The following is a 22401-nucleotide window of genomic DNA, read 5'->3' on the forward strand; positions in this document are numbered from 1 at the left end:
ACATTAAAGAATTTTCAGTCATGTGAAATGTTTACTGTGACTTTACATCCTATAGAATAACAGGAAGCCTTTGCACTTAGTTATTTAGACGTACTAAATCATAATTCATGCTTTACCACACAAAATAAACATATATCTCTTTGCCTGCAGCCTTCAGGCATAAATAACACTTGTATATAACTAAACCCTGTGACTCTCTTGCTCGGAGCAAAAGACGTGAGGGTGTCACAGTGATGAATAATAATTGGGAAGCTGATGAGTTAGTGGCATTTTGAAACTGTTGCAAACAAAGGAAACAGTATAAAGAAGAGAGAAGGCAGAGAATACTGAAAAGGTTCACAGGTGTACTGTCTCCCTCAGCTCCTATTCATCTGACAGGAACCAGGACGTGGTAAACACATTAATCAGTGCGTGAAACCGACCATTTCAATCATCTGCATAAAACAACGATTCATAAGCAGAACAGTGCCACTAAGAGAGATGGTTATTTTCAAGTCTTTGCAACTATTTTTTTCCCCATCACCCAGTTCACAATCTAAAGTGAAAAGAATCCAAGAGAAAAGAAAGGTAAGAGAATAGGAACAGTCCCCTCTCTCTCTCTCTACTATACAGAACAGTATGATAGCGTCTTCTGTAAGTAAAGTGTTTGTACAGTCAAAGGTTAACTATAAAGAACAGGTCATATGTAAATCAGTGTACACTATATACACACACTTTGATTTTGGAAGAATAGTGTAGTGATTCCAGGTGGAAGATCAGTGTTGTGGTGTTTGGCCTCATGTTGTTGGGGAGGGGGGGGGGGTCGATCAGCGAACTCATCAGCTGTAGAGGAAAACAGAAGGAACAAAAAGTTGGATATCTCATCTGTCTATATCAGTTGTTTTAAACATGGGACTGGGTAATCATGGATCATGATGCATTCTTCTCTCGCCTGTTATCACTTCCTTCTTTGATGCCGGAGGGCTGGTTGTTCTGGATGAGGTTGGACCTGTTGACGCCGGGACTCAGGAGAGAACTCAGCTGGCCTGGTCTGATGGGCTTGGCTGGGTTGGACACAGAGAAGGAAATGTGGGTCACATGCAGAGCTAAGGTTGAGCTGTGGCCATCTTGTCAAAGGCTGTTCACAGTCTTTATTCGATTTTCACATATTCAGGTTTGTCTAAAGATGAAGATCAGAATTTTGGGAAATAAAATGCTTATATATGTCTTCTTCCTAAAAGCTAAATGAAAAACTATAACACTCTCAGAGCTGTGTATTTAGTCAGGAGGAGGTTAATCTAGTTTAGTCTGGAAACAAAGGGACTCAAAGACAAATTTAGTGACATCTAGTGTTGGAGTTGCATGTTGCAGCTGAATACCCCTCACCTTACCCTCCCCTTCCAAACATGAAACAGAACCTGTGCTAGCCTTCAGTTGTTATGAGGTAAAAAGGTGTTAAGTTTGAGCAGTTTGTACTACTGTAAAAAACATGGCGGCCTCCATAGAGAGGACCCGCTGCAAATGTAAATAGAAAGTATTTCAATATAAAGGGCCCATTAAAGGGTAAATAAAACAACAATTGGTACAATTTAGATGAAACACACTAGTGAAAACATCACTAAGATTATTTATGCCAATAAATCGTTTCACTTAATAAAAACACACTGGACCTTTAAGTGGTGAAGGGTCTGGTCATGACCTGTCACAACCTGTCTTGACTGTGACAAAACAGTATATAAGTATAATTGCCAACATGTCAAACTATTTAACAAAAAATTGGTTGTAATGTAAGATTTGAAGCTTGTCTGTGGGCTTAGAGTAAAATCCACCTTTAACTCTTAAAACTTCTGTCCCAACATTCCAGATAACCAAGCTAAATATATTATATAAAGCCGGCAAACCTTACATTTTAGAGACATTCTTTTACGAAACACCACATTTATTTGAACGTCAGGGTTTTGTTTATCATTATTGACTTGCATGTGATCGCTGAACCCATTTTGGGCCTTTTTTAGTCATGTAAAAGACGTGATGTCTTCTGTGTGTATGTGTGTCCACCAACCGATGGAGGCTCTCCTGCCCATGTTTTTGGGCTTGACAGTGTCCTTGATGCGCTCCATTTCCTGCTGGTAGTTCTTTCGTTCGCGGGCTGCATTCTCTTTGGCCTCCTTTAGGGCGGTCTCCAGGGGTTTCACCCGCTCGACGGTGGCTCGCAGGCGCTTCTCCATCTTAGGGATCTCACATCGAAGGTCGGCATTGTCCCGCACCAGCTACAGAGACACAAACAGATGACAGAAGGAGTGAGACCAGTGGATGAACGCACACAAACTTGAGACTCAGAAGCTGGTGAAAGTATTTCTATAGGATGAATTATCTTACCTGCTTGTGAACTCTGGTTAGCTGCTCGAGGTTGTTCTCCAGGAATGCGATCTTCTGTTTCTGGGCAGTGCTGAGTTCTGCCTCGTCGGAGTCATTGTGAGCATTCTGCCCAAGCACAAAATAATATAATTATCTGCATTTTTAAACTAGTAGAACAGAAACTAACTAATTTCACATGGAATTCGACATCAGATCAAATAAAATGTGCACATTTGTAAGATAAATAAATTTGAGTTGGGTGATTTGCAGCTGCTAAATGGTCAGATATTAATATTAAACACCCTAAAGTCAACACTGCCCTCCCTTGATTTATTTATAGCCTACCAAGCCTACCATAGCCTACTTGGTTTCTTTGCTATGCAAAGCCATACAAAGCTGGTTACATTACCATTATCACCCTCCAGAAAAAACTTGCCAAATGAATCAACAAATGCAAAAGATACAAAATTACACTTGTGTGTGTAAAAAACAAACAAACAGTAAAGAAATGTATTTGTTTTTCAGGTGAATGCATTGATTGGAAGGTTGTTCAAAATCTATAGTTAATCTTGGCAAATATTTGGCATACCTAATATGAAGTGTATCAAGGTTGAGACCAGCCTCTCGCTAATGGGATTCCATTTTCTTGAACATATCCAATTTTGTTACGATGGCACTGATTCATTATTGCACATATTTTGGTTTCACCTCCCCTGGCAATTTTCTGGAGTTAAAATATTGCTGAATATTTAATGTTTTTCATCCAAAAGAACATCCGGTGTCTAAAAAGCATGAGGCCAGAAAGCCCCAAGCCAAAGAACCCCCTGAATGTCTAGTCTGATAGCAGGTATCAGATTTTGGATGTTTCAAGTGCCACAGAATGGAACAGGAACAGGAATCCACCACAACTTCCAGTGAAGTCTGCCTTGCCTTTTTTTATCTCCTCGAGCCCCAGGCTGAGGTCGGGATTCGAGCGCCACACCGACGGCCTGGTTCCCTAATTTACAGCTGCTACCTTTGAAGAATCAGATGGCCTACTTATCGCAGCCACGTTCTGTTGTGTTCCCCGGATACATTAAAATTTCATCATGGTGCAAATTAAATGGAGTGCAGTCAGTGCATGAGCAGAATGTGGGGCTGTGTGTCTCATTCCAGGTAGACGCCGTGGTCTCGGCAACCACAGCTCCTGTGATTTCATTAGACCAGATTAAATCTCACACAGGACCAGATGACACGAGGATGAGTGCAGTGATAATGTGCCGTGGAAACTGTGAGGACATTTTACCTTTTTGACTCTGGTGGACAAGTCTTTGACAAAAAGCCTCCTCAGGTTGTGAAGTGCCTGCAGCTCCCGGACCTGTGACAGAAAAGACACCCAGCTCAGAGAAAAGAACGAATTTTGTCCATCCAGGTTTTCGATGTACTCTCTTCTGAGATTTCTCCCTCCAACCCAAAACAATGGTGGTGGATACAATTAATTCACAGCACTAATAGTGCCATGACTAAAACTTATTAACGATAATTTTATAATAGTTTCAAAATGTTCTTCTTAACACGTTAATACAGCATATCAGTAAATGTTATGTTTTCACCTGTTTCTTTGTGTGTCAGCTGAATAATGTGGAATTGTGTTAAAAGATAAAGCATTTTTAAACATTTACACTGATTTCTCAGGGGAATAAGGATCTTGGTTTTAGAAAAAATTAGGCCATTTAGCTGAGGGATGTGTACGACTGTTTGTATTTCCAACCCAAATGAAAATCCAGATATGGCTGACGTAAATGTTATTTCATAAGGGGACTGTTGGGACTTTGCAACACTGTCGATACAACACTAAAAAAGTCTTTCCACGTTCTGTACCGACTGTTTACACATTTCAAACCAGTTTAGAAGTGGTGTGTAGTCTGGAAAACTGCTTAAAGCCCAAATAGATATTACACACTGAAAAGGGTATAATACAACATTTTTTCTTGCATTTTACTTACTTCAAAAAAGGGATTATCCAAGAAACATGAGACACTGGTTTTGGATCAAGAGGTTGCAATTGAAATTTTAAAATGTCACCACACTCAGTTCACCTCCCTTGCCTCTGCCATAAAATCTAAATCTTAAATAAAAATACAGATCTGAATGAGCATTGCCAGTTACTGACCACAGTCTCCTCTAGTCCCTTCAGGTCCTGTCTGCCCTGCTCCTGTCTGTCCTGCAACACCCTGCAGGATGGAACATGCATGTTATTTAATGCATAACAGTATATATTGTAATTGGAACCTTGCTATAAACAGAATTGTGAAGAAAAGAGAATAAATGCAGAGCTGTTACGTGAGTTCTAGCAGTTGACGGCTCTTCTCCTGGTCGACACCTTTGAGCTTCTCATGCTCCACTCTCAGCCTCTCCTGCTCCAGCATGATCTTCTGGTTCAGACTGCACAGGGAGCAGGGACACTATCAGCACTGAGCCATTAGTCACATTTAGGTAGCACGCATATTGTGATGTGGTGCCTTACTCCTGCAGCTCTGTGATGACTCTCTCCTTGGTGTCCAGCTCATCTCTCAGGCTGCTGATCTGCCTCTGGTGGGTCTCTCTGTGGGACTGGATCTGCTTCTCCACAGCTTCCTGGAGAAAAGCAACCAGACAGCTTGTCTCAATCTCAAATAGATACTTATAAAATACTTCATAATCATCTTTTTCTTGTGATCTATCCATTCATTTTCCTTTAAGGTCTGGTCACAGGGACTGTTGGTTAAGCAGGTATTCCATACAGCCTCAGAAATGTTTTTTAGCTCCTCGTCTGGGACACGAAGGTGCTCACAGTGCAGATGGGATATAAAAATCTACCCAGCGAGATTTGGGCCCATCCCATGTTCCCCTCCCAGTAGGACGTGCCTAGAAAACCTCCAGAGGAAGGTGCCCAAGAGGCTTTCTGATCCGATAACCAAACTGCTTCAACTGCCTCCTTTTGATGTGAAAGGAGCAGCGGCTCTGCTCTGGATGTCTGGTATCACCCTGTAAGGCAGGACTCAGTCCCCCCCACAGAGGGAACTCATTTTCGCCAATTCTATCTGCAAACTACCAAATAACTACCCAGAGCTCACAACCACAGATGAGAGACGGATCAGGGACAGCTCAGACCTACCTTGACTTCATTAGCAGACTGAACCTCGTTCTCCTTCTCCAAAGTGTTGACTTTCTCTGGAAGGAGACAAAAATCTTGAGAAAATATGTGAATGCTTGGTCATAATCTTAATGATGGGTAACAGAGCAAGAGCATGTCAGTGGTGGAAGAAGAAACCAAATCCTCGCCGAAAGTAGCTCAAGTGAAAAAGTGGTGCCTTTCTTATAATTATTTTACAGTAATGGTGTAGTATAATATTACCAGTAGTCCCAGACACACATGAGGATGTTTTTATTATTAATTCACACAAAGAAAATGATCTTACATTCACTATTTCTTATATCTATACTATCTATAGACTGTATATAGATAAAAATAAATAGTATCTGATGTAGGGCCGCAGGGTATGCATCACCCCTCTGATGCTTTTCGATTCTCAACATTGACAAACAGTGTTGAGGCTTTTATTGGTTATATCAAAGAGATCAGGTCAGGGAAACATAGTGGTGATGCCACTCTGCAGGGAGCTGGATTCACATGCGTAAACTGTGGTGGCTGTGATGAGTCAAAGAGGGAGGGGCAGGAGCTTGTGCGGCCTTGCAGAATCAGAAGTAAAACTGATTTGTCAGGCGTTACAACATAAGTTTAACTGAGGATTGATGCCATCATTGGCTATTTAAAAAATAGCTTAAGGGTTATTGCTTGAGCAACACCTGGGGTGTATCTGTGCAAGTGCCTGATTCCTCATATTTATTTTTATATAGCATATGTTTAGCATATAGAAAAATATACAATATTTACTGCATGTAATGAAGTAATACCCAGGTACAGTAATTATAAATGTGCCGGCTACAGACCAAAGTGAGTTGTTCTCACCTTCAGCTTTGATCCTGACTATTTCCTCATTGAGAGAGTCCACAGTTTCCTCCAGCTGTCTTTTCTTCTGCTCCACATTCAGGAGGCAGTCGGTCAGGGACTTGATTTTTGCCTCACACTGGACACCAGCAGGAGAAAGAGAGAGATGAGAGAATGTGTGTTTAAAATCATCCCAAACTCAGTGTCAGCTCTTTTTACACCAGGAATGAATAGTGTTGGACCTGCAGAGACCCATCATCTTGTTTAGCTGCTGTTTCATTGATAACCAATGGTCTGGCACTTTAGTGAGCTGCCACGTTTGTCTCCATGGTGACAGTATCCATGATGGCAGAGGCAGCAGTGGGCAGCAGTTACCTGGGAGATGCGGAGCTGGCAGGAAGTCAGCTCCAGCTCCGTCTCATCCCTCTTCTGGGTGCTCTCGGCCTGGGAGCTCTCCAGCAGTTTCCTGCGCTTCACCATCGTCTTCACCTCGGATTTCATCTTGCTGATGTAGAGACGAACCATAGTGAACTCTTCATCAATGTGGCCACTGCTCTCTTGATGCTGAGGGGTCAGAAAACACACTTGTTAAGCCCCAGAAGTTCTACTGCCTGTATCAGCTCCACATGTGGTTCTGTTCAGTGTCACTGCAGTTAAAAGGAACATTTTCTGTCAAATGAATATCTGATGTGCGTCTGCTTTGCTGAGTACTGGCAGGTTTGGCAACAGCTTTTAATTAGTCTGAGGATTCTTTGACTTTAATTGATTGAGTCGGTAAACTGTCAGAAAAAGGCTCCACACAATTTACCAGAGTTCTGGATTTACCAGAGTTCTGGATGTCATTTTCATACAACATCTGATATATATATAGATCACAAACAAACAGACTAAAGGATGATATATGTTTACCTTGATCACAGTGTAGACAATGACAATAAACTGGACTCTAAAAGAGGCAGCGGACAATGTAACTACTCTGGCAAATAAGCAGTAAGATTAGTGTGAAACTTTGGTTTAAAACAGGCCACTGAGCCTCTGGAAAAGTGTAACAGGACTGTGGGTTGTGGCAAAGACCAGAAACCTTAATGTCTTTGCATCCCACAGCGAGGCCGATCTCAGCCAGGTCTTTGAGTAACGACGACATCATCTCAGCGACCCTCTTCTTCTGGTGGTTGGTCATCTCCTTCAGCTTCTGCAGCTCAGAGTCGATGGAGGTCAGGGAGTTCTGGAGGAGGGTGATAACAGAAAGGCGCACTTTACAAAGTGACAATTCGTGTGATTATCGTTTTTTCATGGTTTCAGATGAGTTCAGAATTACTGATTTCTGGTTCAGCTCCTCACTGAGGGCCTCAAATTCCAGTGATTTGTCTTCGACTTCCTGACTCTTCTGGTCATAGTTGAGGGCCAGCTCCTCTAGGGCCTGCAGCACCTCCTTCACCTCCTCCTTTGAGGTTTCGTTCTCCGCCAGCAGACGGTTTAGCTCCGTCTGCAGGATGTCATGGTCGCGTCGGGAGGAATTTAAGAGCTGCGGGGGCGGACAAGGAGAGGAGACGATATTCAGTTATGTTTGGTTTAGTGTCTTTGATTCTAAAATTCATTATAACGGACTCTACTGAATACATTTCTGCACAGCTAAAGAACCTCTCGTGCTCAATGTGCTGCAGGTTGCTCTGCTCGCTAAAGGGGAGTAACAGTGTGACCTCTCCTGCAGGGCGACTAATGGTCTGCTAGGAGCTTTCAGACTGGGCTCATGGCAACAGGAACGTCTGCAGAGCCGTGGCACAGTGGGAGAGCTGGGAGGGGAGGGGATAGGACAGGAAGCGGGAAAGGGGGAAAGGGGGTGTAGTGTCACCTCCTCCTGGTCCAACATCTGCTCGTTCAGCTCCTCCATCAACTGAGACTGCTGGTTAATCTCATCGTCCTGCGGGAAGAGAGGGAGAGAGAAACACAACACTTTGACTCACACGTTTATGCTTTCTCGTCTGGACAATGGCAATGCACTTTATTCAGGATTACCCACATTACAAGCTACTTCTGTTGATAGTTTTAAGAAACAACCCAAGACCCATTTCTATGATCTTTCTTTTAATTATTTTGATCCTTTGTTTGAACACCATATGGTCTTTATTTTTCATTTCTTTTTCCACCTTGTGCTAGTTTTATGTCTGTGTCTCATTGCTAACATGTTCTTATTGATTCATCTCCTTTCATGTCTTTGATTTTAATGTGAAGCATTTCGTGATGAATTTCATCTATAAAAAGGTGCTGTAAAATAAAATGTATTATTACACATTAATATTATTATTCACCCGTCTGTTTTCACTGCAACCCAGATCTTTAACAGCAGAGATCTATGCCACCTGCTGGTCAAAATAAATACTACAAGTGAGAAGACCCTATGGAAGGACAACACACTTGAAGCTTAGAGTGAAAATATGAGTGGCATCCTTACAAATACAGCTAATGATATAAGAAACAATATTCCAAAGGTAATACTGCATTTGAACATTATAATTATTTATAATATAGCCAGTTTTTTTTGGTCAAATTCTTTATTTTATTGGAGTTTATCTATTTATCAAAACCAATAATTGTTTATATTGATGAATAATTATTGGTTCCATATTCAAATTTTTAATACAATATAAAAAAGATAATCACTAATTATTTATAGTTATAATATGGCACACATTTACTTTCTTTTTTGAGCTTTTCAGAATATCCAAGGGGCAGAGATCTTTAAAAAAAAGTTTTCCTGATTTCACGCCGTTACTTTTAAGTATTAGAAAGACACACGCGTACCGTAGGTATGAACTGAAATAACAGACATATTGTCTCCTTAAAAATAAAAGAATTTAATTAAAATCTCTGTGTGTACAGTAGCATTAAAATATGTTACCATTTAGGTTGCAGTAGAGACTCACTGAATTGTAAATTTACTCATATAAAGTACGTCTTTGAAAAAGTATAAGCTAGTTAATACTTTCAAATAAGGTTTAAATTACCTAAAATAGAAATGTTGATGTGTGTCAATACTTTCACCGAGCTACAGCCATCTGTGTAATTGCTGAGTTGGACATTTTGCATGTTGTTTTTTATATCTAGATGTGAGTCAATGGCATTTTTACCTCCCACTCCCACAGCGTGATTGGCTGCTCAGTCAAATTGCATCTGGAAGTTAAGCACGAGTCACTGCTCACCTTCTTCATGGAATTTTTTATTTTTGATCTTTAGGTTTTGGACAGAAATCGAGTCAATTGAAGGCTCAACAGATCAAAGTTCAGATAGAGAAACGGTTCAGCAGTGATAACGTTACATTTCTTTCAAATTGTTTTTAGGTGCTGTAACGAGATTCATGACTCAAGTCGGACCTGAGGTTATCGATGCATTGTTGTCATTGTATTCACAAATATTTATTTTATTTATTTATTTTATAATGTATATTCAAATACATTAATACCATCATTTATTATTGTGATAATGTTATTATTTGGGTTTTTTTTGTTCAGTCACATTTACTATTTCTAGGATGTTTTTGTATTCCAATGTATTGATTGTATTAGCATATTGGACTTGATGTGTTGGTCAGAACGTTACTCTTACCTGAGATCAATGACAATGTTCTGTTCTGACCAATCGAGCAACACAACAGCCATGAACACTGCAGTGCAAGCTTCTCGTGCACAAACCAGCATGAGCATCGAAGGCTTCCTGTTAGGTGGTAAGATGTGCGTACAAATATCATACAGACACTTTCCGATCAGTTGATCCTTCCCTCACCTTGTCATCCAGCTCTTTGTAGAGTTTGGCCACTTCGGCCTCGCACTTCTTTTTCTCCGGCCCGGAGAGTGTGACCCCGGGCAGGGTGCTGAGGGCGGGTGTGGGGGCTGTCTTATCATTGTTGAGGGTGGTGTCTATGGCCAAGACCTCTGCTTTGGCCTTCTCTTTATCAAACTGTTCATCAGCTGGCACATTCTCTCCTGCAAAGGGAGACAGAGGGGCGAACATCAGCCCCCTTCCTCTCTGCTCGTCCCCTCGTTATTATTTCAAACTCATGTGACAACTTTGGAGGTGTCGATAGAAATACAAATAAAACTTTTAATAGATCAGCACAGGCATGACAATGCATATTTCGTCAGTCAGTCAACCACGACACTATTCCTATTACACTGCCAATATGCAAACAAAGTTTCCTAAAGCTTGTCTTTTTCAGTCCTAAGTAAAGATAATTATGTGGGATTCAGCTCTAACAAATAAGAGATTGATTTTTTTACTGAGTTTGTGTTGTTTCAGCTTTTTCATCTCATCCAGGGGTTTTTAGAAATCTTGAAACTGTGGAATCCCCCCTTCGATACTTGATAAAAGATGCCCTTTTGCCCAGCTTCATTTAGTTTCCCTCAGTTTCTCTAGGCCTTTGAAATAGTAATTGCTATTTCTTTCTGTCAATAATTGGGCAAAGATAGCCTCATATTGCTGTTTGACAAAACTTTAGACCACACCGAACACACAAAGAAGGTCTGGGCTGAGGTATTTATTCCTTTCTGACTCTGGGAAAGTGTAAAAATAAACATCTCTTTTTGTCCAACACTCGCCTTTGTTCTTCAAAATGACATATCTGAAAGGGTTGTCCCCTCACGGCCTTAAAATGGCTAAATGTACCTCCACACATTCCTTGCTCATTTGTCACTGTATCCGCACAACCTCACAGCTCAACTGCAAATGGGGAAACTTTTTCATCTAATGAGCTCCGGCCACAAGTTGACAGGATTGTTTTTTTTAGGTTTGTGTCATCACAAGTCCTGGCAGTTTTTCCCAGACTGGAATTTGTTTACTTCGATGTTTAGGTGTAACTACTGCTATACTACTTAATACAAATGCTTGAATGCTTATTTCACTCTGTCTTTTTATCATATAATCACAAACCTAATTTCCACTGGGATGGACGTTCACCAAATCACAAATATTGAGGCTTTTCTACATTATCTTCTTTTAATAAGTATTAACTAAGTTAGAATATTTTTTCACTCCAGTTCACTGAGCCGCCCCTAAAACAGTTAAAAGCCCTATAGGGGAGGCCTGCCTCCAACTGTGAAAACATCTGATCTAATCCAAACCATTATAAACCAAAGTAATGATCATCTGTCTGACTCACTTTAGGCTCCTACACTATATTCAATTTAAAAATCTGTATCCCAGGACACATGTTTCTGCCTTTGAATGGAACGTTGCACTGCAGGGGAAAAGCTTGACCAAGGACAAAATATGTGCTGCTGTATGAATAAATTGGCCACATTATCCTCAATTATTCTTAAAATATACATCCAAAATCTCAGTGGTTGTATAAAAGGATGAGGACATAATATGCTATGGCTAAAAATGTGTGTCACACTGATAACAGAGATTAGGTTCCTGCACGTGTGTGTTGCAGAGTGCACCTCCTCACCATTCCTCCAGCGGTTGAGCTCGTTCTCCAACCAGTTGGCCGTGTTTTTCAGCGTCTTGTTCTTCTCCTTCTCTTTCTCCCACTTGCTCTTCCACTGCTCTGCGGTCAGCTCCACGTTCAGAGTCACGTTGTTCTTTATGGTCTTTGCCCTGGTGAAGGAGGGGATGAGAAAAAACACAGCTATCAACCACCAGGCCACATTCAGTGTTGGTTCCACTGCAGGGCCAGGTGACAAGCTGAGGTTTCACAGTATTTGTTTGTCCTCACAACTTTATCATGGAATATTATAATACTGCCAAAGTTGTAAGTCATTTTCTTATTTAGAGGCACTCTGACTAGTACTGAACACTCTGCCACTTCAGGAAATATATGCTTTGGCCTTCTTTCTGGAGTTAAATGAGAGGGTCCCATATCTATGCACTAAATATGAAGCTACAGCGAGCAGACGGCTAGCTTAGCATAAAAAGAGGAGAAGCTGGGGATGGCTAGCCTTTATAAAATCGTAACGGCCCATCTGCCTGTGTAGAGACTGTGTGACCTATCCCCAGGACTCACTGGTGCAGCAACACAAACATGAGCCCTCACTGGCTTCTTATGCATTAACATGTCCGAGTGCATTATTATTTATAATTTATTATTTCAGGCCTGGTGCTTTGCATACTGACTCCAATGATTTCCATGGTTTGACATACAGTGAGTGTGCGTGGGTATTTATGTGGGTGTACTTGTACATATATCTTTGTGAGGTTGGTTTTGAGCTTTCAACCTACAGAGTGGAAACATTTGGGCAAAGTGAAGACATTTTGGCCGGTCCTCACTTTCCGACCCCATTTTAAAGGGCTGTTCAAGGGTTTAGGGTTTTACGGTTCATGTTTTGAGTCTCCTTAAACGTGTACCTTTGTCCAAACTGCAGTGTAGACTTGGTCTCTGCATCGTTGTAGGAGGAGGGCGAGCAGCAGATGACCATGGTCGTCCGACAGTTCCCTCCTAAAGAGTCCTGCAGGATTCTGGTCATCTTACTGTCTCTATACGGGATATAGGCCTGACAGAAGACGTAGATAGAAATACACAGGGCCCACATTGTGTTTCTGAGATAATTATTGACAATCCAATTTAATTTGAGTGTCAATGGCTTGCCACAGCATGCATCATTTCAAAAGCCATAGTTTTATGATTATACTTAATTGAAACAAAAAAATATATATATGTATATACACATAAGACACTTGGCCCTTAATCATTTCTGATTTCTAGATATGGATTCAAATTTTCAAATATTTTTTGGGAAGATTGACACCAATGATGGCAGCACAGGACCAATCACTCAAATCCCCCCGCCCAGTCGGTGTTGATTGTCTCACCGAGCCCTCTGCCAGAGCTGAGATGACGATCCCCAGTGAAGACAGAGACTTGTTGATCATCTTGGCTTCGTCCAGCACCGTGCCCTCTGCTCCGGTTTTACCCACCTTTGAAAATCACACACGCACGGGAGAGTTCTCATCACAATGCTTGAACCAGGCAACCACAAAGAGCCTAGACTCTCTAAGCAGCCACGTCATATAGTGAAGATGATGGGGAGGAATGAATGAAAGAAAGTAAACTATGAAGGGGTGAGTAAATGTGTGTGTGTGAGAGAGAAAGAGAGGCGCTCATACTTTTTCACTCCCAGCCAAATCAACGAGGTACAGTTTTCCAGTCATTTTCTGTTCAGTCTGAGAGTTTTCCTGCTTGATGTTGATGAGGAAGATGCTGTGACTTCGGGAACTGTGCTCATTCATGTCTGAGACACACACACACACACACACACACACACACACACACACACACACACACACAAACAAACAATTAGTTGAGAATAATTAGGCTCAGGTTATCTTGAGTATAAGACATGACGTAGTGTGTATTATAAAATATGCCTCAAAGGTTTTTCTTTTGGTCTTTGGTTGTGTGTGGACTACAGATATTTCTTTGGCTGATGGGAGTCTGGCTGCAGTCAGGAGACTCCGCGGGATTGAACCCATGAGAGGCTGCAGCACTGAGGGCGCTTAGTGTATGAACTCACTTGTGACAGCCACGTGTCTGCTGTTTTTGCCTTCATCTATGGCGTCCATGACCTCTTCGGGACTGCACACAAAACGCTCAGTACACCCCTGGGGACACACACACATCACAAGGAAACGCTGTGTTAATCTGCCCAGCAGCAGCACGGCCTTACAGAGAGACCGTGTTACGCAGTCTATCAGCTGGAATTTAGTTTTTTTACATCTCTCCATTCCTCCATCTAACCATGAACAAACCTATCGTTGAATTAAACAATGTTACATTCCGTTAAACAATCATTTGTGGTGAGAAGACTCAGTTAAGTAAAGTGCACCTTCATCTCATCCTGCAGATCACAGTCGTGCCAGTGTTCTCATCTGAGCTGCCTTATGTCATTCATAACTAATGCATTACAAACCGGCTGGGACTAACTTGTGACTGTGGCATTATGGAACAGACAATATTTTGCACTTAATTACAATAATACTGCTTAAAATGAAATCTCCACACGTCTCACCTTGACATAGGGCACCCTGTTTTTATCCTCGTGCACAGAAAGGTTGGTCTTTGATGCTGTGGAGGAAAAGGAAAGTGAAGAATATATCGGAATGAATCATGTTTATTTCAGGATTCCAATGATGAAAGACCAGAAGGGAAGATTACATACGGTCCAACAGGTCCTTGATTTTATCAAGATAAACTTCAAAATAGGAAACCTGTAAAGCAAAGGTCCCTAATGAGACGTGACCACTTTATGACATGTGCTCGCTGTCACTTAAAAGCATCTCAAGTAAAACCTACTTTGATGTGAAACTCCAGGTTCTGATCCATGGAATAAATGTAGTTGAAAATGTCATGAACAATTCTGGGAATGACTCCCATCATATCTGTGTCATGGAGTCTTCCCTTTAGGAGACAATTTGTAAAAAAAAAAGAGAGTATAAATAAAACAGTAAAGAATCTCACACACAGTATGTTCTAACATTGGGAAATTTGACTTTGTTAAATTACCTCCATGGTGTGTGTTTTCCCAGAGGAGGTCTGCCCATAGGCAAATATTGTCCCGTTGTATCCATCCAGAACATCTGTGCACACCAAGACAAAGAAATATCTCATTTAGCTCTGAGGATAACGTATTTCCACGGTTAGTTTGTAAGAGGCTACAGGCTCTACTTTAAAGATCAAAGTGTATGAACCAAGTCGTGTGTGCATTTAAATCATGTTCAAATCCGTTGTTGCTAGTTGAACGGCGGGAAACAAGTTTTAGCTCCAGTTGCAGGCGTGTGGTCCGAAAATTGTGTATTTACTTTCTAAATTATTCATGTGCACATTCGGGGGCAACATGCAAAAAACAAATCAGAGTGCCACTGTCTAGGTCAATGGTTCTTAACCTGGGTTCGATCGAACCCCAGGGGTTCGGTGAGTCACTCTCGGGGGTTCGGCAGGGGTCAAGACACACACAGTATAGCCCGGTTCACACTTGCAATATCTGGCCGTTTTTGTCGGCCGTCAAAAAATTGGCTGCAGACAATTTGGCAACACACAATTTTTCTTCGCTGTGTCAGATAACAAATATTTTGTTGCTTAGTAAAAATTAGTTACACAAAAGAAATTCAGCCCACTCGTATTATTCGTGAAGTCCCCCTCCCCTTGGCTGTCATTGGCTGCAGCTGATCACGCCACATTGCTTAGCTTTGATATCTGTGCTGCAGGGAACTTGGTGCACTCAGTAGTCGACTTGTGGCTGTTGTGATTGTACGTCATTCAGCAGAGCCAGCTTCAACAGCAACTCTTCAGAACAACAACGCTCTCAGCGTTTTGGTGACCCTTGAGATACTCACACCTTTTGTTACAACTTATTTTTGCGAGCGATGCTTTTCGGGGATGGTAGACATGAAAATTAAGAAAAGGAACAGACTTTGTTGTGAAAATGATATAAGAGTCGCACTTGCCAAAGTGAAGCCGCGCATTTCTGACGCTGTATCTGTAAGGCAACAGCAAAAGTCGCATTGATTTGAAATAAATATTATTTATTATATTAGTTATGTTTTTGTGTGAAATTCCTGTTTGTTGGTTTTGTTCTTTGAACACAGTGATTTTGTGTGCACCTGATGCATGGTTAATTTTGTGCACTAACAAAATATATACCTATGTTTTGAAGAAATAATACTTTATTTGTCCAATTACGAAGGGTTCGGTGAATGCACTGATGAAGCTTGCTGGGTTCAGTACCTCCAATAAGGTTAAGAACCACTGGTCTAGGTGCAAGTGCTTATTTAAACAGTGTGGTCGTTCGGAGGGAAAGGTTCAAGGTTCATGTCATTGTTTTGAAATCATATCCGATAGTTTTGGTTTCACGTTGCAATTTAGGGAGCAGCCTAAAAACCATTGTATGATTTTTGTTTATCCCGTTGTCATCACCTCCAAGGGCTGCGTCTACCTATACTTGATACTGATTAGTTCGTAGATGGTGTCTGACGTCAGTGTGTTTAAGTGTCTATTTCCCTTTAAAGGGAAACAATCAATGAACCATTTCACTTTGCTGTCACTGTCATATTATGGTATGACTTTCAGCATCACAAAACTAGCCCACCGCTTCTCACCAGTTCAAATGCGCCGAATGAACGTCCTTGTCGTTCACATATCATCAGAGTCAAAGACTTCAAGCAATCCTGTGAGCCGCGGTTCTTCTTCTATTGTACTTACGGCAATTGGTCAAAAAGTCCAAACTATCCTAAACAGGGTTTTCACCCCTCAAATGAATTGAACCAGGCTTCAGTGAGATTCGGACTGAGACCCCCTCAGTTTGTCTGCACCTTTCACACCTGTTATTTTGGTTTGTACTAAACTGAAAAGTCCGAAGGTCTGGACCCAACACGGCCCTTTGGTCTACCGTGTATCCTTACCTTTGACAATCTTCTGAGCCCAAGCATTGTAGAACTGTTCCTGAGATGTGTTGGACTGGAAGACACGATCAAAGTAGAACGGTTTACCCTGTGGAGAAGAGGGGGCATCATCAAGCAGCAGTTTACAACACCAACATTTCCCTATCGCAATGCAACAAAAGGCACATGTTCCACTGATTGTCATCAATTCAATATGTAGGTGGGATACTCTGTTTTTGTTTACTTGACAGTTGTCAGCACCTGACAGTTCAGTTACACAGATTAATAAACTGCAAGGAAAAATATTCTGACTGCATAATGTGAGTATGCAATGATGGAAACAATGAAACTTCTTCCATGGCTAGGCAGGTTTATTTGTAACGCACATTTCAACAATAAGGCATTTCAAAAAGACAATACAAAAAAAGCATTTACAAAGAAGTTAAATGAGCTAAGTACAGAATAAATAAAGGAAATGAGAAATGAAACAGTGCAAAAACAACTGTTCAGTGTAAGAAAGGAGTAATTCAATCTTTAAAGAAAAGGGACTGGCAAACAGGAAAGTTCTCAGCATTGATTTAAAAGCATTAAGATTTGCAGCAGTCTTACAGGTGGGAGCTTGTTCCTCAGAGAAACTAATGCTTCTCCAGGTTTGGATTTGAGTCTGGGAACAGAAAGCAGACGTGCTCCAGACGACCTCAGGGGTCTGTATGGTTCAAAACGTAATGGGAGATCAGAAATATATTTTGGCCCTGAACCTTTCAGTGCTTTATAAATTGACAGCAGGATTTTGAAGTCGATTATTGGACAGACAGAGAGCCAGAGTAAAGATTTGGGAACCGACCCTCTGAGTTTCATAATAAAAGATGTTAGATTAGACAGCGTTATGTAATAGATTTGGTGTGAAAGCAGGCATTTACTGTGCTAGTTCAAACAATTAATTTACCAGGATGAAATACGACTCAATAGCAGTTGTAAAAGAAACATGGGCCTCATTCGGTGAAAATGAATTGTATTGATAACTGCAAAACTAAATAATAAACCGTTTGAATCAAACACACGTTTCAGCCATTTAAACTTCTCCTTGGACCCCGATCACATGCTTGAGCAGGATCTCAGCCGCCTGATACTGAAACAACACTGTTCAGGACACACGTCAGCAGAGTTTGCACCTGTTAGTGACGGACTTTCAAACAGAGCAAACACATGACAATCTAAGGGGAAACACACAAGATTAAAATCAGCGAGCTTCCAATCTACATATGAAACTCACAAAACACAAGAAAAATCATGCAAATCAAAGCAACACAGATAAAGTCAGCTGACATGATAACATACACAGCAAATGGTTTGTCTGCTGCTGGAACAAACAAGTCAATGTGTTCACTGTTAATACAACGTGAGAACACTTTTCATCTTGACACAGACTTGGTGACGTTGTTTCCAACCCAGTGTAACAAGGGTCCTGAGTAGCTCAGATCTGAGAATAGATTTATATAACCACTTGGTAGAGGAGACAATCCATCTGATTTGGATGTCTTATCTCTATGTGACCCGATAGTTATAAGAAACTGCACTTATGATCAAGTCGTGGCCATAATAATGACTAAGACTAAGACTGAGTCAACCAATCACAGTTGGACCAAAGAGTCACCTGCCTGCTCTCCAAACCCGACACACAACAGATCAACAGGTTCAACTCTTTCATAATAGATGATATTTCCCTCTCCTGTTCCTCAATGACACTGAACACAAGCACAGGAATGAGGATTAGCCTGCCACTGCAAAAAGCAGAGAACCTCAGAACTAACTTGTTGTCTCTGCTGACTAAGGAAAGTGGTGCAAATTTGAAAGTTTCATAAATACTCTGACTACTCAAACTTGTATCGCTATAGTACATATTCATGGTTCATTTCACAATCTGATGTGAAATGATCCATTGTGTAACCCTTTTATTATTTTAATGTAATTATTTTAGACTAAATGACTAAGTAATTGTGAGAATGTAATTGTCATATGTGTATTGTGTTACTTATGAACTCTTTTTGATATCACCCATTTTCTTGCTGTTTAAGGGAAAAAATTGAACATGAAAAGTGAAAGCTGCCAATATGATATTTTCTGCACAGATACAGACACTCTCAATGTTCCCATTATTGCTTTTCTTGAAGGTAGAAACATATACAGGACAGCTGATCAAATGGTGTCTCAGATAGGATCTGTACTGACAGAACAGTGCGCCGCTACATCCACATTACTCCACGTGAAGCGACTGATTATCAGTAGGCCTATGACTTGGAGTCAGTCGCTGCAAACAAAGCAACTATTCATCCGTTCCATTATCGACGGTCACAAACATCAGGGGTTAGAATTTGCCAGGAGTGATATTTTTCATCTAATCTGGAGCTACAGCCATAATAATTACCAGGAAAAAAAGGCTTTTGAACAATTTCCATTATGCTCTCTAAATAAACCTGGACCTGGACCCACAAAAACATCTGAGAGGAAAAATGGTTGAAAATTAAAAGTCCAAAATCTGATCATTTCCATCCTCGTCAAACCATAGGGACTGAAATAACTCATTCTTGAAGCACAAATCTTATTATTGAAAACTTGCGTTGGGTTTAAGTGCGATGAGAGGGTGTTTCTCCTCTCATGCGATGAGAGGGTGTTTCTCCTCTCATCGCCTCCTTTCCTCCCCTCTCTCTCCTCCTTTTACCTCTTCTTCTTCATTTCTCTTTTTCTCACACTCCTTCCTCTCATCTTGCCTCACTGTCTTTCTCCTCCTTCTCCTCCTTGTCCTCTTTTCTGCCTATTTCTTTGTCTTCTTTTCCCGTCTTTTTCATCTCACCTCCTCCTTGTCCTTTAATGCATGAGACAGGGAGACCAGAGCTATACACAATTAAAGGCTAAATCTGAAACAAAACAAACTGTTAATCCAACAAGTCATTATTCCATATTTAAAGGGATAAGTGTCAGTGTTATATTTGGTTCATTTTATTAATCCACTCCTCCTTTGAGGCTCCTGCATTCTCTCGAGGCTTCTTTCCTGACTGCTCACACCTCGACTCATCTTGCAGGGCTTTGAGATTTCCTCCTCTGACTTGCTCTGGATGATCTCTCCTTCTCCCTCAGTTTGGCAACTCTCAAGCAGATACCTTCTTTACAGTCACATTGTGGGGATCAGGTCAGCACAGGAGCCATCGTCCTGTTTCCACCGGCTCTCTAAAGCCATCAGAGGCCCTTCTCCACTGCAGTAGTCCTCCTCTGTCCTCTCACCAGATTCCTGATTGAACTTTAGGTTTGAATTTCTCTGTCTCACTTTACAGGGAGCAGGGAGTTCCTTGAAAAGTAGCCAACCTCTTGCTCCTCTTCTTGTATTTTTCTGCTTGCTGAGGGCCTTCTTCAGTTTCTTCCTCCTCTCCCGAACTCTGCTCTTTGCTGCTGCTCCTTCATGACATTTTCATTTCCTTGTTTAGTTTTTCTCAGGGTGTGCAGGACTCCAGCTGGTTTAGATCTTGTTCAGCAGCCGCTTGTCAAGATGACTAAAATACATACATTTACATGCATTAGGTTGAAACACAGTCTCGTCCAAACTTTGGAATATACACACCTTTTATACACATTCACATAGTTAATCTGTTTTTGTTACATGATACATAGTTAAAAATACTACTACATGAGTGTATATATACAGTGCATATGCTGATATTGCTGAGCCTCTCAGTGAAACCAAGATAAACACTGATAAGATAAAGCAGGCTAGATATAGCTAACACCACCATATCACACAAATGCATATCATATCATGCAATGAGAAATGCTAGAAACCCAATAATAACATTATGTTTTACAAATCTTATGTTTTTGCAAACAAACAACCCACGTCAAATTATAGCCTGGCATGGATAGGCATAGATCTCCGCACATAACCCCTAGTAACCCTAGTTACTTCATCCATTAAAATGGTTCTAACTGCACTTCACTTAATGGCCACAGGAGTAATTAGTAATTTTCCAGCTAGAATATTAGAGCAACGAAAAGCAACTCCACACATATCCATCTACCTACCTAGTGTTACAGAAACACAGCTAAACAAAAAGTCCACTTCCCTTACTGTGTGTATCTGACACACAATAAGCACACGACAGCAGCAGAAATCTAAACTACTAAGAACAAACCTGACAAATCATTATAATGTAAAACAGCTAAATAAATCTTATATCGATCAATCAATCCAATTTTATTTGTATAGCACATATTCACAAATCACAATTCGTCTCATAGGGCTGTTTTTAGGATGTTAATGACATGCAGTTTTTTGAAAATTCACCTACTCTCTACTAGTCAATGTTGAGAAGTTGTGTGTGGAAGATTTTCATTTGGGAAGTATCCTATTCTAGATATAAGTAATTCTGAAAAAGGTTGTGTGTCCTGCTGTGAAACACTTACCAGTTTGCTGGAGAAGCTGCGGTGTCGTCCTCATTGAAGGCCGCTGAAGATTTTGTTGCAACTAGTGGGGGGCCTTGAAAAGCCTGGATAAACTTGGCTGATTCGTCTTCACCAGTGTTTTTCACATCTCTGTATTAGCACCAGTCAAATGTTTAAGAGTATATTTTTAGATTTAATTCCGGTGCTGCAACTTTATGTATAGTGGGTGATGTATCATGGGTGTTTTGTTAATCTACTTCTATGTTGCAGGAAAAAGTATATTGATTCGAAATGAGCTGAAATATGCTGATATTATTCAAACTTTCTAATGCAACAGTATAGATGCACAAGTTTAGGAGTTGATTCAATTGTAAGGGAGGCGCAGGCTCAACTTTTCAGTCTCCTTTACAATTTTAACAATTTTACCAAGATTGCAATATGGTAACATCATGACAATATAAAGAATAACAGCTTCAGAGACAGAAACAGGTCTGACATTATAAAACTGATGTGCTTTTATGAGCACGCTGCTGCTGCTAACAACCAGAAGTTTGTGCGTAAAAGCGCAAAAGAAACCCAGGCGAGCATCTTTACGCACGGCTTACACAAGCCCTTGGAAAATGTCATGAGCATGAGCTACGTCTCCATGAAGAAGCAGAAGTTTGTCTACAATTTTGTGGATTCATATTATAGCAAATTAAACGAACCCAGGAGAAGAACTGATTGTGCCATCACTCGGCACTTTTGTGGTGAGTGATGGCACCAAGTGATTCCTGCTGGTAAGAAAACTCGTTCAATCTTATTCATCTTGGTTATTGTTGTTAAAGTCACATATGTTGAATGCTAGTTAGAAAAGTATTGACAATAATCGGTGAGAGTGAGTTACATCAGAAAAGTGGAACAAGTACAGGCCGCTGCGTCCGGTTCATCCTCTGCGAGTGAAGGTTCCCCAAACTCACCAAGATATGCACGCAGTCATCCCCAACAAACTTGGGGATGTACTTGTCTCCCCGGGCCACCTCCGAGCTGTTGAGCGGCCTGAAGCGACACACCACCTGAAGCGAACACTGCGCAGGGTCCGCCATCTCCGCCGCTGAGTGTGGATGGATGCAGCGCTGCGTGCTCCGGCTGCAGCAGCCACCGGGAGGCCGCGCCCCTCACACACACACACACACACACGCACACACACACACACACACACACACACACACACTGACTGAACCTCACAGCCTGTGGACTGGACACGGCTGCTGGATCCTTTGGATTTTTCTGAACCAACACAACCGATTGTAAAT

The 22401-nt window shown here is 41.2% G+C and overlaps 1 protein-coding gene across 1 annotated transcript; it reads right to left on the bottom strand.

Annotated features, from left to right (window-relative positions):
- Nucleotides 1-909: 909 nt before the first annotated feature.
- Nucleotides 910-22191, bottom strand: LOC133026683 (kinesin-1 heavy chain-like). The gene is made up of 25 exons (XM_061093603.1): nt 22066-22191; nt 16697-16784; nt 14802-14875; nt 14592-14696; nt 14458-14506; nt 14308-14363; nt 13813-13900; nt 13406-13530; nt 13112-13216; nt 12647-12792; nt 11751-11899; nt 10088-10287; nt 8160-8228; nt 7626-7832; nt 7389-7532; nt 6683-6871; nt 6329-6446; nt 5474-5529; nt 4844-4953; nt 4660-4761; nt 4490-4550; nt 3623-3694; nt 2359-2463; nt 2042-2249; nt 910-1043 (listed from the first exon to the last, which is right to left on the bottom strand). Exons 1-25 carry the CDS (start codon nt 22189-22191, stop codon nt 910-912), a joined length of 2886 nt encoding a protein of 961 aa, XP_060949586.1.
- Nucleotides 22192-22401: the final 210 nt, after the last annotated feature.

This window comes from Limanda limanda, chromosome 20 (assembly GCF_963576545.1).
Source record: "Limanda limanda chromosome 20, fLimLim1.1, whole genome shotgun sequence".
Taxonomy (NCBI): Eukaryota; Metazoa; Chordata; class Actinopteri; order Pleuronectiformes; family Pleuronectidae; genus Limanda; species Limanda limanda.

Coding starts and splice junctions, on each gene's coding strand:
- LOC133026683 (XM_061093603.1), bottom strand. CDS start 22,191: ATGGCGGACCCTGCGCAGTGTTCGCTTCAGGTGGTGTGTCGCTTCAGG. Junction 3,695..4,489: donor AGGGACTAGAGGAGACTGTG/GTCAGTAACTGG, acceptor TTTCTGTCACAG/GTCCGGGAGCTGCAGGCACT. Junction 2,250..2,358: donor TAACCAGAGTTCACAAGCAG/GTAAGATAATTC, acceptor GTGTCTCTGTAG/CTGGTGCGGGACAATGCCGA.